General features: G+C 46.0%; 2 protein-coding genes across 3 annotated transcripts in view; one reads left to right on the top strand and one right to left on the bottom strand.

Moving 5' to 3' along the window:
- Nucleotides 1–129: 129 nt before the first annotated feature.
- Nucleotides 130–4,443, bottom strand: rnf113a (ring finger protein 113A). Of its 2 annotated transcripts, none has more exons than XM_084448938.1 (10): nt 4,336–4,443; nt 3,765–3,844; nt 3,573–3,671; nt 3,291–3,398; nt 3,008–3,117; nt 2,016–2,122; nt 1,328–1,417; nt 1,091–1,184; nt 886–992; nt 130–390 (listed from the first exon to the last, which is right to left on the bottom strand). In XM_084448938.1, exons 1-10 carry the CDS (start codon nt 4,436–4,438, stop codon nt 323–325), a joined length of 966 nt encoding a protein of 321 aa, XP_084305064.1. In that variant the 5' UTR covers nt 4,439–4,443; the 3' UTR covers nt 130–322. The 2 variants fall into 2 exon arrangements, with proteins under 2 accessions (XP_084305064.1, XP_084305065.1); XM_084448939.1 differs by having other exon boundaries at nt 886–986.
- Nucleotides 4,444–4,933: 490 nt separating this feature from the next.
- rundc3aa (RUN domain containing 3Aa) overlaps nt 4,934–14,197 on the top strand; it is a gene marked incomplete at both ends in the record, with an annotated part of 13,652 nt that continues 4,388 nt past the window's right edge. Inside the window, 2 exons of the mRNA XM_084448930.1 lie at nt 4,934–5,040; nt 13,702–13,817. Of these exons, the coding sequence (XP_084305056.1) occupies nt 4,934–5,040; nt 13,702–13,817 (223 nt within the window). The remainder of the gene's footprint in view (nt 5,041–13,701; nt 13,818–14,197) is intronic.

Here is a 14,197-nt window from a genome sequence, read left to right as displayed (position 1 = left end):
GAGATGGTTGGGTGTGTCATTACTGACCATTTCACTTGATAATAAACACTTTTCACCTCAACGTGTAAGGATCAGACAATGTTAATAGAAATGATTTTATTGCAAAATGTTTGATATTCATAACATGACACGACGCAGGGCTTAACGACGACAAGCTGACGGCACGATTCCTTGCATCCTCTTGTCCTCTCGCCTTCTCAAAACACTGCAGAGGATCTGAGGGTTGAGTCACTTGGACCTCTCTCTCATGTTGGGAAGGTGTCAGGGAGGGAGGATGGAAGGATTTGGGGGGGGGGGGGGGGGGGGAACGGCAGCCAGACTGCTAGTCGTCCTCGTCGGATGGGGGCTGGTCTATCATGGCCTGGTGTTTCTGGATCTTTGCCATCAGCTCTGAGAGGAAAAAAAAATTGTTATATACAGTATTTTATAGGCAGATGACATGTAATTAATTACACCCTGAATATGAATATTCATATTGAGTTGTTACACTACACGTTACCTCTACTGCAAAGTTTTGTGTATGAATGAGTCCATAACTTTTTATAATCCCCATGCAGTGAGTTAAAGGAGTAGTTTGGTATTTAGCATTAGAAGACGTTTTAAGGTTATTTATTACGATCATATACAACGGTCCATACAAAACGTGACAAGACTGCACTCTTGAGATATTATTGCTCATTGCTCATGTCACGGCGAAGTACACAACGGGTCTCTTTGGGCATATATATGTGACATGAGCACAGAGGACAGTCTCAAAATGTTTATATGGACAGTTGTATATGACCTTAAATAACCATATAACACGGTTTATAATGCTGAATACCAGACTATTCGAACTCCTTCCAAATGATGTGACTTTTCATTCAGAAGCACCGTCGCTCTCACCTTTGGCTGGATTGAAGACGCCGTTGGTCTGGACGTTACACACGTAGCAGCGCTTGGACTTCCTGTAGTGCTGGAGGGCGCACGTCTCACAGAAGTAATGTCTGCACCTTGGTGGAACGGAAGTGGTTAGTAATCGCTTCCGGAACCACCTTCTCTTCCACACAGGTCGACGACGATAAACGGCCGCGAGGTTGCGGCGTCTTACTTTGTGATGATGGGGTTCTTGAAGGTTTCGCGGCAGATGAAGCACTTGAAGGGCAGGTCCTCCTCGTCGCTGCTCACCTCGTAGTTCTCCTCGTCTGCGCACAACGGAACGTTACTGAGCGGGTGGCGTCGCTGATTACATCAGACCCACGCGGCAGAGAATGTGCCGGAGCCTCCCCCCACCTCCACAGCCTCCTGGGTCACCGCCTCCGCCCCCCACCCCCCGTCTCGAACTCACCGTTGGCGCCGTATCGGCCCTCGTCCAGCTCCCTCTCTATCTGCCAGCCGTGTTTGTAGTCGGAGCGGTCGTGGAGGAACTTGCAGCTGTCTGATTGAACGGGTAAAACAAACAGGAGGCGGGGTTTAGTTTCAGAAACGCCACAGTGACCCGACTGGACCAACGCTGCCTTGGTTGTGAATGTGCTAGCAGTTGAATAGCTAGTAGACCGCTCCCCCCCACTCTCCAACCACTACGCTCTGCTACTTCAGGGCGACTGGCTGCCCCGTCACTCCGAGGCCCCTGCGGTCGATCGACGCGGCCGCGGCTCTTTTCTGTCCTGGCACCCCCCCCCCCGCGGTGGTGGAATGAACCGCCCACTGACGTCACAGTCGCCGCCCATCTTTGGCCGCAGGCTCAAAACTCACCTCACCAAGAAGTACTACCAGGATCCGACCACCTATTCTATTTTTTGTTTGCTGTTCTTCACTTCGCCTTCAGCACTAGATTATGCTCTTAGTCACTTGTCTTAGAAAGGAGATGCACTTGTGAGTTCTAGCGAGTGGTAGTACCCTGACGTTTCCTACGTTAAATGCAATTATTGTTAGTCGCTTTGGATAAAAGCGTCAGCTAAATGACTGTAATGTAGTGCGGTTTTAATAAGCACTACAAGTTGGGAAAGAAAACCCGTCAATAACGCCTCACTCACCCCCAAAACCACAGAAGCCCGTCTCTTTGTAGTCCTTGCAGATGTCTGGCTGGTAGTCCCACCTAACCGTGGCCCTCAAGTGTTCTGGGGCTCTGATTGGTCCTTTCCTATCATGGAGGCACAGAGAGTGGACAAGTCAAGATGGTGGACAAGTCAAGATGGTGCACAGAAGACGTCTGACCTGCAGGGTATTCCACATAATAATAATAATAATAATAATAATGCATTTTATTTCAAGGCGCCTTTCAAAACACCGAAGGTTACCGTACATGGTTAAAACAAGTAAACAGATACACAAACAATCATAGAGTATGCCTGTATGAAGAGGTGTGTTTTGAGACGGGAAACAAAGGTAGGGAGATGGTCTATGGTCTACATCTCTGCTACGCAGCCCACACTAGTACTCACACACCTGACCATGTACTCACACACCTGACCGTGTACTCACACACCTGACCGTGTACTCACACACCTGACCATGTACTCACACACCTGACCGTGTACTCACACACCTGACCGTGTACTCACACACCTGACCATGTACTCACACACCTGACCATGTACTCACACACCTGACCATGTACTCACACACCTGACCATGTACTCACACACCTGACCATGTACTCACACACCTGACCATGTACTCACACACCTGACCATGTACTCACACACCTGACCGTGTACTCACACACCTGACCGTGTACTCACACACCTGACCGTGTACTCACACACCTGACCGTGTACTCACACACCTGACCATGTACTCACACACCTGACCATGTACTCACATACCTGACCATGTACTCACACACCTGACCATGTACTCACACACCTGACCATGTACTCACACACCTGACCATGTACTCACACACCTGACCATGTACTCACACACCTGACCATGTACTCACACACCTGACCATGTACTCACACACCTGACCATGTACTCACACACCTGACCATGTACTCACACACCTGACCATGTACTCACACACCTGACCATGCCCGAGGATGCGTTGCCCATGGTGGAGTCTTTGGGCTTGATGTACTTGTGGTAGTTGTTCATGCCACGGTAGATCTTATCATCATCTTTACCTGTCAGCTCCTTGAGAGGGAAGAGATTTCATTAAAAATCATTTAAAAAAGGGAATGCAAGTATTTGCCCCTGCTTTTAAGACTGGAATAGACAACAAAAAACATGCAGTCAGTCACACTGGGAGAATCACTGGACTAATCCTTAGAAATGCAGTGAGGACCAACGATTCGATCGGCTTCTACCTCCTGGATCTTCTGGCTCCGTTCGAAGATAGCTTGAGCGTCCTTGTCCCTCTCTGTGTCCAACTCGTACACTGCGGTCGCGCCCATGTCCTCCGGCCCCTCGGGTTTCTGGACAGACAGACAGGATGGACGATGAGGGGAAGGAGGGACGAGGAGGAAGGATGGAGGTGATCATCACCACCAGGGTTTCAGTAGCACACAGAGACAAGCAGCTTCATTTCTGTAGAGCGGAGGAGGAGAATCTATAGTGATGCATTAGAGATCTTTTACAGTTTAACTCACTGCTGACCGTGTGGACTTGTAGGCCACTGTTATTTTCTTTTCATTTTTTTCCTCATCGCTTTCACTGGATGACACTGTCTTCTTCTCTACCTTCTTGGTCTGGAATGCAAAAATAATCGTGTTATAAGCCATCTCTCAAGATATCCACCCCAATCCCAAACCAAAACAATAAGTAGTCCAGTCACACTTTACCCGTTGAATCATGGGGTTGACCACAGTGTTCTTCTTTTCTTTCCTGACCACTGCTTCCTTGTCTTCATCACTGTTGCCATCTGAGGCGAGGACACAAGGAAGATTGAAAGCACAGTTTATATATACAAGCAATCTACATTCCTTTTGGCACGGGGTGCGAATACTGCGTTGCAAGTGAAGCACTGCTATGAGCTGCAGGAGTCAGATATGCAGCCTAATCCTAGGCGACCTCACCTCGTCTTGTGTTTACTTTTCTAGCTAGCTAGTGCTCGCTAGCGTTACCTAGCTATCTGTAGGCTATCTGCGGCTCCTTCTGATGAATGAGCTGCAGATCATGTAGGCCTCGGCGCTAGACAGTGTTTGTTTGTACACGATGATGAACTGGCCAGCAGCTACGGTTGTCAAAAATAATTTGAACGCGTGCATGCTACAAGGACCATGGGCTTCCCCTTTATAACATGCATAGCTGGTTAGCGTTAGCTTGGGTAGCAAGCTACAGACGTACGAACTACGTTATTGCTATTCCGAAGAACCCAAATCAACATTAGATTTTAAATGACTGTCTACGCACCTTTATCGCTATCACTTGCTTTTCTCTTCCGTCCAGAGAATTTTTTAGTGGATTTTTTAAAGAGGAAAGTGCAGGTGGCTTTGGGCTCTTCTGACTCCGCCATTGTTTTCTTCCTGCAAACAAAAAATATCGACAACACTGACCAAAATTTAAACAGCGACCCCAAGCGTCGAGGAGCTAAAGTTTCACAGCAGTCTCATGGGATTGAGATACACATTCTGCCACCTTGTGGCCAATGAAAACAATTGCACGCTTCCGATATTCGCCTATAATAAACTTATTCTAGGCATAATGTACATTTGATTTCTCTGTCAAATCAATCATACTAATCCATTATACATCACACTAATAAGCATTAGAATTAAATCAATGAATGTCCATGCAGAATATCCAGATCGAACTGTATATTCAGTGAAGGGTTCTGTGCACGAGTCAACCGTAAATCGAATATTGAGCGTGCAGACGTAGCTGAGCGCTCCCCCACTTTCACCTTCTCCGGCATCCCTGCCCGTCGAGGAGTACAGCGGATTATCTGTATGTTAGGCCCGCGGAGGGAGGGGTCCTGCTGCAGGATAACCGAAAGGCTCCGTGCCGCTAAATGGAGTCGGGCTGCTTTCAGACAGCAATGGCTATGGGCTTGACATCGAAAAAGGCATCTTCTCGGAGCGTCGGCGTGGAGCGGAAAAATCTCATCACCGTTTGCAGGTATACAGTTGCTGCGATACTGTACGGTGTACTTGGTGTGGCTATATTGGCACGTCGTTATTGATATGTATATGCCACCCATTCATGCTGGATACATCGATAAAGCCTACAATTTCCAATGTTTAGGCTGCATTTACCACATTTAAATGTTTTGACTATAGTCCATGTACTGTGTCCAGTGTCCAGAATCCATGATATGTTGTTACAACCATCTGAACAAATAAAACATTTATTATAGCCAAGCTTATCAAAAGCTCTGTGGACCAGCTACTTTATATTTGATATAACGCTCAAGCAGTAAGCTCGTCGTTTGGCATGCAAATACGAATTGTCACCTTCAGATACCCCCAGTCTCAACCCCCGTTATGACGGCCTATTCAGAAGGACATCTGAAAGTTGTGAGCTTAGGCCGATGCGGTGTGAGGCAATCGTTCCCTCAGAGGGTGATATCACGACTAGAGCCTGTTTAGGAAAAGGACATTTTATAGCACTGCCTCTGGTAGAAGCCAGGATGCTCAGTTGTAGCTGATGATAGGCTTATTTTTTAATGTATGGCAATTTTCTTCACTCTGCAATTTCACCTTGTGGTGGCCTGACGGCATTCACTCTTAGAGGGGGGTCTGGATGACTTCATTACACCAGTCTAGAGCAATATACATCCGCTATTCTGATACACCCTGATATAACTGCATTACAACAATACAATCATTCCAAACATATGCTTTGTTTTGCAAGAGACATGATTTTATTTGGTTATATTAATAGGCTACTCATGGTATTTATCCTGATTTCTGAATTGTTTCAGTTTCTGATTCAAGAGTTGTCCTTGCTTGAATCATGTCATCATGTTTGGTTCATCATCAGTTGGCAGTTTAAGTATGTTTTAAGGCAACCACCCCGAATAAAGTGCTCATATACTTCTCTGCTCTGTGCAACAGTCATTGTCCTGGGTGACCTGTTCTGAGTTATCGTGCAAATGTTGTTTTGCTATCTTAGATGGAGCTAATAAGCATGAAGGAACAGTAGCAGAATTGTTGACTCTGAAACGTGTGGGTCTGTGGTTGGCAGATTGTATGTAAGCGATGTGAATATTTTATCTCGGGCACCCCCATGCTGAGATGTATCCCTGGAGGCATGTATGTGTCCAGTGTGTGTTGTCACTCTGAGATGTCAGGAGGTTCATTGTCCTGTTACCAAGGAGACCCGATGAAACCCTGAAGGCGACATTGTTCTGCAGCAAGCAGGCATGAGTGACATCACTTAAATGTATTCGATATCACCATCCAGCCACCCTGATGGTAAAGTACCATCAACATCATCACTTTTTATCTCTATGCTCATCTTGACCCGAGTTGATAAATGCTGCATCAGCAGAAAAAAAGAAGAGACAAACAAAATACCTTAGACTGAATGGGACACAATCAAGCACATTTTATTACAGTACCTCTCTGGGAAGGGTTCTGTCTGCCTTTAGTGACATAGAGTGTAACTGAAAAAACACAACATCACATAGAACATGCCTCAAAAGAAAGAAAGTTCTCTCAAAACACAGACTTCAGACTCCAAGAAAGATTAGCGTGAGGACAATGAGACGCTTGTTGCAATTCAGCCTCTTTTCAGTGACTGAGCAGAGAACATTAAATCTAAGACACATTAAAGACATGTACAGAGGACAAAGAAGACCAAACTCTAAAAAATAATAAAAATGTTCAAAAGAGTTTTTCATCAGTAATGCTAATTAAACCATTTCACTTTTCAAGTAACAGACTAGACATAGAGATTAATTTCAGTTTGAGGGTAATGTTCCCAGGGTTTTATACTATTTGAAAACATCTGTGTAGCTGTCAGGTCTGTCCATCTCTTGTTCAGCTCTTGGGAATACAATAACATGGCGTTGTTATTTATCCAAAATGGCAGCCGGGCTCTAAATCAATGTGGCCTTGTCGGCCATTTTCCCAGTGACCGCTCAGGTTCCAGGTGACGTTCAAGTAGTCAAAGGATGTGACCGTCAGTCCCGCTGGAGGGAAATATATCCAAGCTGGCCTCAGGCCCTCTGGTTGAGAACGAAGTCAGGCTGATGATAAGTGTGGCCTGGCTATGTGCTTAGCACTGTGTACTGTACATCAGCAGGGCAGGGCGGCCATGTAGGCTAGTTTGACTGACAGACAGAGACACAGCTACTTTCAGAATCACATAATTAGCCCACCCACCCAGCTCAGCCCACATTAGTGTTCAGTTAGCACAACCGCTGAAGCGTTAACAGTTCCCTAACACAAGTGTATATATTCGATTTAACATAGGCTACACAACTTTTCCCTCACTATCACATCATACACATCTAACATACAGTACAATTACACATACAGATTAACACTTTGCAGTTCCCTTTTCCTTAGATGGAGTGAAATCTTTATTTTATGGGACATTTTTGCAAACTGTGCTTTGTTTTGTTCTAATTATCCCCCAGAATTGTGGCCTAGTTGTATAGTTTGACTTTTTGGGGTTGGGGGTTTAAAAAGCTGTAATCCTTGCTATTTGTGCAGCCCCATCTGTCATCAAGTGTCATAAGAAACGTGGCATCACTGTTAAAGACCTTGTGACGCTGGCTTAGGGATAACAGTGCTCTTTGAGGGCTCATCGAGAAGAACTGGGTGTTGCCATAACTCACATCTAGAGGTGTTGTCCAACGACACAGTTGATGTCTCAGTCTTCCACACCATGTTATGCTTTCACCATGTCACTAAACTTATTTTGATGTGAGACGCCCAGCAATATACCTGCTCATATCCTGCTAGTTGCCCTGTCTGCATTAGGGAGAACCTCGGTGTTTATCCTCGCTGTAGAAGGTGGATATGTGACCCGGCTGGGATAGTAACAGCGTTTAAAGGTCTCTTTTATCCATGCATTTATCATTTGCCTTGAGTGTCTTGGTTTATGAGCAAATACTGAGTGAATCAACTTACAATTCGCCAATGTGACTGTAGCTGTTGCTATGGGCAACGTTATTATCTTGAAGATGGCAGTAGCAGTGTGTCATCTGTTTCAAATTAGAGAAGTGTCTTCAAGCTGTACCAAATAGTGTTTTACAGACAATTCAATTTGATTTTACTCATCACAACATACATTTAGTTGTGGCAGCTTTTACTGGGATTCTTGTCACAGGCGACCTGCTGTACAATGGCCATTACTCTGCTGATGAATATTCTAAGAGTTCTCATGTCGAGGTCGATGACTGGATGAACACTGACGGTGTTGACACGTTGAACCTAAGAAAACATAAAATAAGTTAAATAAGATAAGACAAAAATAAAAGAGTTTAAGACTTTTGGAGGGAGTCATGTTTTGTTTTTAAAGACCAGTTTCTAGTCGTGGCTCTAAAATCATCCATCACCATTGCCGTGTCTGTTGAAATGTGAATTGTTGTTAGAAACATCTCGACCGTATTTCTAAATGGGAAGCACAACTTGAGAGCAGGACATGAAGGCTTTGTAGATGGTGCTTCATTCTGAGTGTGTCCTTATACTACTGGCAAACACGACAATGGTCTCTCTCTAACTGCTCTCTCTCCGTCTTCCTCTCTCCTCCTGCCTCTTCTGCCCTCCCATCCTCCCCCCTTTCTCTCTTCTCAACGTCTCACATAAAATGGCTCTCTTTCTTCCTGAAGTGGCTGCTCCATTGTTCATCGTGCATGTTTACGTCGTATGAGAACACTCTTGACCCGCCATCTTGGAATAACACTTTGTGATAAGGAGACCTGTGTTTTTCTTCAGGCCGATGAGGCTCTTGTTCCCGTAGACATCTTGTTCTAGTGAACCGTGTTGGACCTCTGTCTTACCTACTGTATCATTATCACGGGTCATTGACTGCATATCCAGCGGAATGAGACACCTGAGATCGCAGCATTAGCTTGTAGATAAAAATGTCGCCACTCCTGTCCTTTTCAATCCTCTGTGTTTACTGTGACCTTCGGACATCCCGCGTCTTCTAACCCTGCTAGTATATTCTCCCTGCTCATCACCACTAATTATTCTCCTTGCACCCTCCGTTGCACATACATTGAAACCATGAAAACACTTTGCCTGGACACACCCAACATTCAGTACTTATCGTTTCTACCCTCCGTTTGACAAAAACATGCTCGATATTCTCTTCATCGGAGCAAATACACGCAATAACACTGTCCTCCCAGGAGGTCCAGAGGCACAGTTAAAGGGGTCTCCTCTGCAGAGCTCCGGTCTCACACTGCTGAGGGAGGAGAGTGCAGATCAAGGAATGTCTCTCCTACCCCCGGGTGTAAAACACACCATCAGATGGCGTTTCATAATGCTGTGGCCAGTGTGATGTCCCCCCCCTCTGTCAGCTGATCCTGCTGGCTATGCCAAAGCTAGAGAAAGAGAGAGATGGAGAGAGAGATAGAGAGAGAGAGAGAGAGAGAGAGAGAGAGAGAGAGAGATAAAAGAGAGTGATCAGAAAGGGATTGAAAGGGAATGCAGAAAACCCTCAAGGTCAGGAGATATCGCTGGCATATGAAAGACCTATTATCATACATCTAAGTACTACGGCAAATACAACCCGACGGGATAAGTACAGTAGAAGAATACATGGAGAAAAGAACAAGAGGGCATTTCAAGAGAGTTGAGAGTGAGTCTGGCTGAGGTCCAGGGAGACTGAGAGGGGACACAAAAGATGCTTGTTATGAGGCTTTGCAGTTGTTTTTCAGTGTCAAATCGTACCAAGAGCATGTTGCTGTGGCACTCGACCATTTGCATTTGAGGAATGTCAGCTATTCCCCTTCGGATCAGGAGACCTAGTATAGACATTCCATATTACATAAGTGGGGAACACATATAGGAAGTTAGACCGATAGTTTCTTTACCTTGAGTAAGCCCATGTCAATGTTGTGAGTCAACTACAGTTCATCCTGGGCCCCATTACGGGTCAAAAAACTAAATGTAGTACATAGATTGACCTCACACTGAAGACATTACCAAGGACTCACCTAAAATCATAGTTATAGCAGAACACATCACTCAACAACTGTTTGATCTAAATCTGATCCCACTGACCTGTTTCTTTGATAAATCCTGCATGACCAAAAAAGAAAAAAAGTCAAAAAATAATGTAATCCAAAGTTTTAGAAGTCAATTTTAATAAACCCTTTGCAAATGTTGTAGTGATGTCCATAGGTCCCCTGTGATGGCGTTGAGTTGAGTGTTGAGTGTCTTTTTGAGTTGTGGAGATAGCGGCCAGTGTCCCCACCCAGTGTCGAGGTCTCCTCTCATCTAGAGGGTCTTGCGCTTGGCAAAGAGGGCTTTCCGGAAGGACGTGGTGGTGGTGCCCCTGCTGAACGAGGCATTGCCTAGGACGTACTTGGACTTCCCGCTGGTGATGGTGGTGTTGCCCAGCGAGGTGGTCTTCTTGCCTCGGGTGATGGACGAGTTGCCCATGGCGATCTTGGTCTTGTCCCTCTTGATGGTGGTGGTGCCCAGGGACAGGGCGGTCTTCCCTTCGGTAATGCTGGTGTTGCCCATTGGGGAGAAGGTGGTCTTCCTGACCCAGCTGAGGTGGTGGATTCCGGGGTTCACTCCACGCCACGCATCGCACACTCATGCAGCGCACCCCACTCTCCAAGCCTTGGGTGTGACAGTAAGAGCGGCTACTACAGTCCAGACCAGACCAGAGTGTTAAACGTGGATAGTGCTACTACCCCCGGGGCACATAATGCCCTTGTTGAGCTTGTGGACGTGGGCTCTGGAAGGCCGCATACCACCCATGCGTCCCTCTGAATGGACAGAGGCAGCCGTAGGAGGCAGTAGCCTATCCCGGGGTCCGGGACAGTGGACCAATTGTCCCGTAGCCACGACGACACAGGATGGCTGAAGGAGACATTGTTGCACAGGGGACAATCCGCGGTGACATCACTGTGTTCGGAGGCATTGTTGCCTATGTCCTCTGATTGTAATTTTTCAGTGTGATACTGTATACGTAGATATATATAGAATCACTTCATATTAAGACATAGAATGTGAGACATGATAAAAGCAAGGTGTCCTATGATCAGTTCCGTGTATTGGCTTTGATATCTTCCCTTCGTTGGGGCCTCAGTTTTCAAAATGGGTGTGGCTCCATTGATGTTCAGTATTTGATCCATTTTTATTCAATTTGTATTCAATTTCAAGATCATCACATTTGTACATTTTATTTGAAGAGAGTTCCTATATACAGTAGTTGTCTTCCTCTTTGTCGTGTACATCAGATTGTTGTATAAAAAGTTACATTTGTAAAAATAAATAAATGAATAAATAAATAATCAAGCCAAGCAGAGTTGAGGCAAGGTTATTTTTTTTTTATAAGTATCATGTTACATCGGTCAATCTTGACAGAGACTTTCTCAGCTTTTAAAACTGTCTCGCTGAACATAGTTTGGTTATTCTAACGCATGCAACCCCTGGAATATAAACCGCTTTCATTAGCATGCAGAGTGATCAGCATGCAAACAAAACTTCTTTCTTTCTTTCTTTCTTTAAAAAAAAAATCAGAAATGTGGATATTTTGATTACTGCAAGTGGAATATACTGTATGCCAGTAGCTTGGGACAGACATGCTCTTGTGTCTCCACATACATAACACACACACACACACACACACACACACACACACACACACACACACACACACACACACACACACACACAGCTGTTTCACCCTTCCCCGCCCTGACAACACACCACCAACCACATGTCACCAGTCACACGTCTGCACAATGTTCTCACTGTGCTCCCAGGAAATCTTACTCATCTGATTCCAAGTCTGCAACTCATTTAGCAATATTTACCACATGGGAATCTGGAGCAGTGTCAGTGTTTGATGTACATTTTAGGAAAATAATAGTATCATAACAAACATATTCGTGTAGGAGGGGAACATAATGCTTCATTGACACATTAGCTGAATGCTGCTCATTGATCGCAAACATTTTAAGCTACTGACCTGCTACAACTGACCAGATAAATTTCCCACAGTTTGTGTGAGTACTGTGTAGAGCGTTCACAAATTCCAGTTCCAGTAGATGTTCCTCTGGGTCTGGTTGCCCCTGGTCAAGGTAGTTTTGACCACATACACAGACCTGGCCCCGTGGCTGAGGGTCAGTGTGCTCAGGGAGCTGGTGGTCTCGCCGCGCGTGACGGAGGTTTTGCCCGTCGCTACGGTGGTCTTCCCCAAGGTGACGGTGGTTCTGGTCCAGGAGATCGATGATGTTCCCCAGGAGAGGGCGTACTTCGTCCTCAGGACCGAGGTTCTGCCTTTGGTGAAGGTGGTCTTGCTTGACAGGAAGGCGGTTTTCCACTCGCTGCCGGACTCTCGGTTTGACTTCTTTGCCGGTTTGGGAGACTTGGCCTTGACGTCTGGGCTGCGGTCCATTTAGGTGGTCTTGCGCTTGGGCATCAAAGCCTTGCGGAAGGAGGTGGTGGTGGTTCCTCTGGTGAAGCTGGCTCGGCCCAGAGCGACGGTGGTCTTCTCCCTCTGGATGGTGGAGTCTCCCATGGAGGTAGTAGTCACTCCTCTGAAGATGGAGGAGTTTCCCAAGGAGACGGTAGTCTTTCCCCTGGCTATGGAGGTGCTGCCTACGGCCAGGGCAGTCTTGCCCTCTGTGATGCTGGTGTTACCCATGGTGTAGGAGGCTGTGAGCCCTGCTCCGTGCCTGGACTCCTAGCAGGCGCGCAGCATAGCCCCCGGCTCCTGATGGCGTGGGTTGAGATTGCGAGGTCACCAGCCAAAGTAAATCAGTGGCATTCGCTGCCCTAAATAGATCGGACCACTATTATGGAGGAGGAGGGAGAAGAGAGGGGTGGGAGTGGGGAGGATTTTGTCATTCTTTGATTAAAGCTGGTCCCTTAGATCAAGGGACAGAGGGGACCCGATGTGACCTGGAAGCTCAAAGTGGACAAAGGCTGCGACGCCAACGGCCGTGTCATCTGCCATTGGCCGCGAGACAAAGGGGGTCGTTGTCATGGCAACGCCCCCCTCCTCCCCTCCCCACGAGGTGAAGGAGGGTATTGTGCAGCACACACAAGACAATCGGGGGGTGACCTCAGTGGGCTTTGACGGCGTTCCCTCACAGAAAAGCTCCGCCCAGCTATTGTTGCGAGCTTCAAATACAGTAGTACATTTGTCTTTACTGTGTGTGGTTGCACTGTTATGTTTATTTATTTTATCTTTTTTTACAATACACTTGTACTATCTCTACTACTACTAAGTACTGTCAAGCCATACTGGACATTACTGTATTAATGTACTGTACTGCTATACACACATTTAGTTTTTAAATTTTCTTACAATTTATTTTACCTCTATTCGGTGAAGCCCACTGAAAAGGTTTCATTTACAGTGGTGTCCTGGTCACACAGAATACATCATAAACAATGTAAAACAATATAAAAACAATCTAACAATATAAAATCACACAATCATTCATATATTTTACACTATTAAATACAATGACAACATTATCCAAAACATACACATCACATCTTCATGTCTTGATGTTTCTCAACATTCCTCTGCCTCTCTCTCTCTCTCTCTCTTTCTCACTCTCTCTCTCTCTCTCTCTCTCTCTCTCTCTCTCTCTCTCTCTCTCTCTCTCTCTCTCTCTCTCTCTATCAGATTCTCAGTGAAGACCCTCCTGGAAAAGTACACGGCCGAGCCCATCGACGACTCATCCGAGGAGTTTGTCAACTTCGCCGCCATTTTGGAACACATCCTCAGCCACCGCTTCAAAGGTAACGCGGCGCCTCAGAGACCGCAGCTTAGACGGGTATGGCAGTGCCCTTTAGTCAACGCGTCTATGTAATCTAATAATGTCACCAAGAAACTGCAATAGAAACAAGTCTAAACACTTCCCATGGGCTTCTATGTTCCCTTTCACATTGTCTATGATGACCTGTGTCAAATACACTGTAAAACTCAACGTTCAGATTGGCTGAGAGGACTAACAGCATCTCACATATCCATCTGAGTCTCAGTCTATTAAGTATACAGTGAAGTGTCAGTAGATATGTAGGCTGAGGCATGTGGCGCGTCAGGCAGGATGGGTGGGCCGCTATAGGAGCTGTGATGTGTTTCAGGTCCAGGCAGGATGGGTGGGCTGCTATAGGAGCTG

The sequence above is a fragment of the Borostomias antarcticus genome (genome assembly GCF_949987555.1).
Source record: "Borostomias antarcticus genome assembly, chromosome: 14".
Lineage (NCBI taxonomy): Eukaryota > Metazoa > Chordata > Actinopteri > Stomiiformes > Stomiidae > Borostomias > Borostomias antarcticus.
The sequence above is the reverse complement of the archived record's forward strand: the minus strand, read 5'-3'. Positions and strand labels throughout refer to the sequence as shown.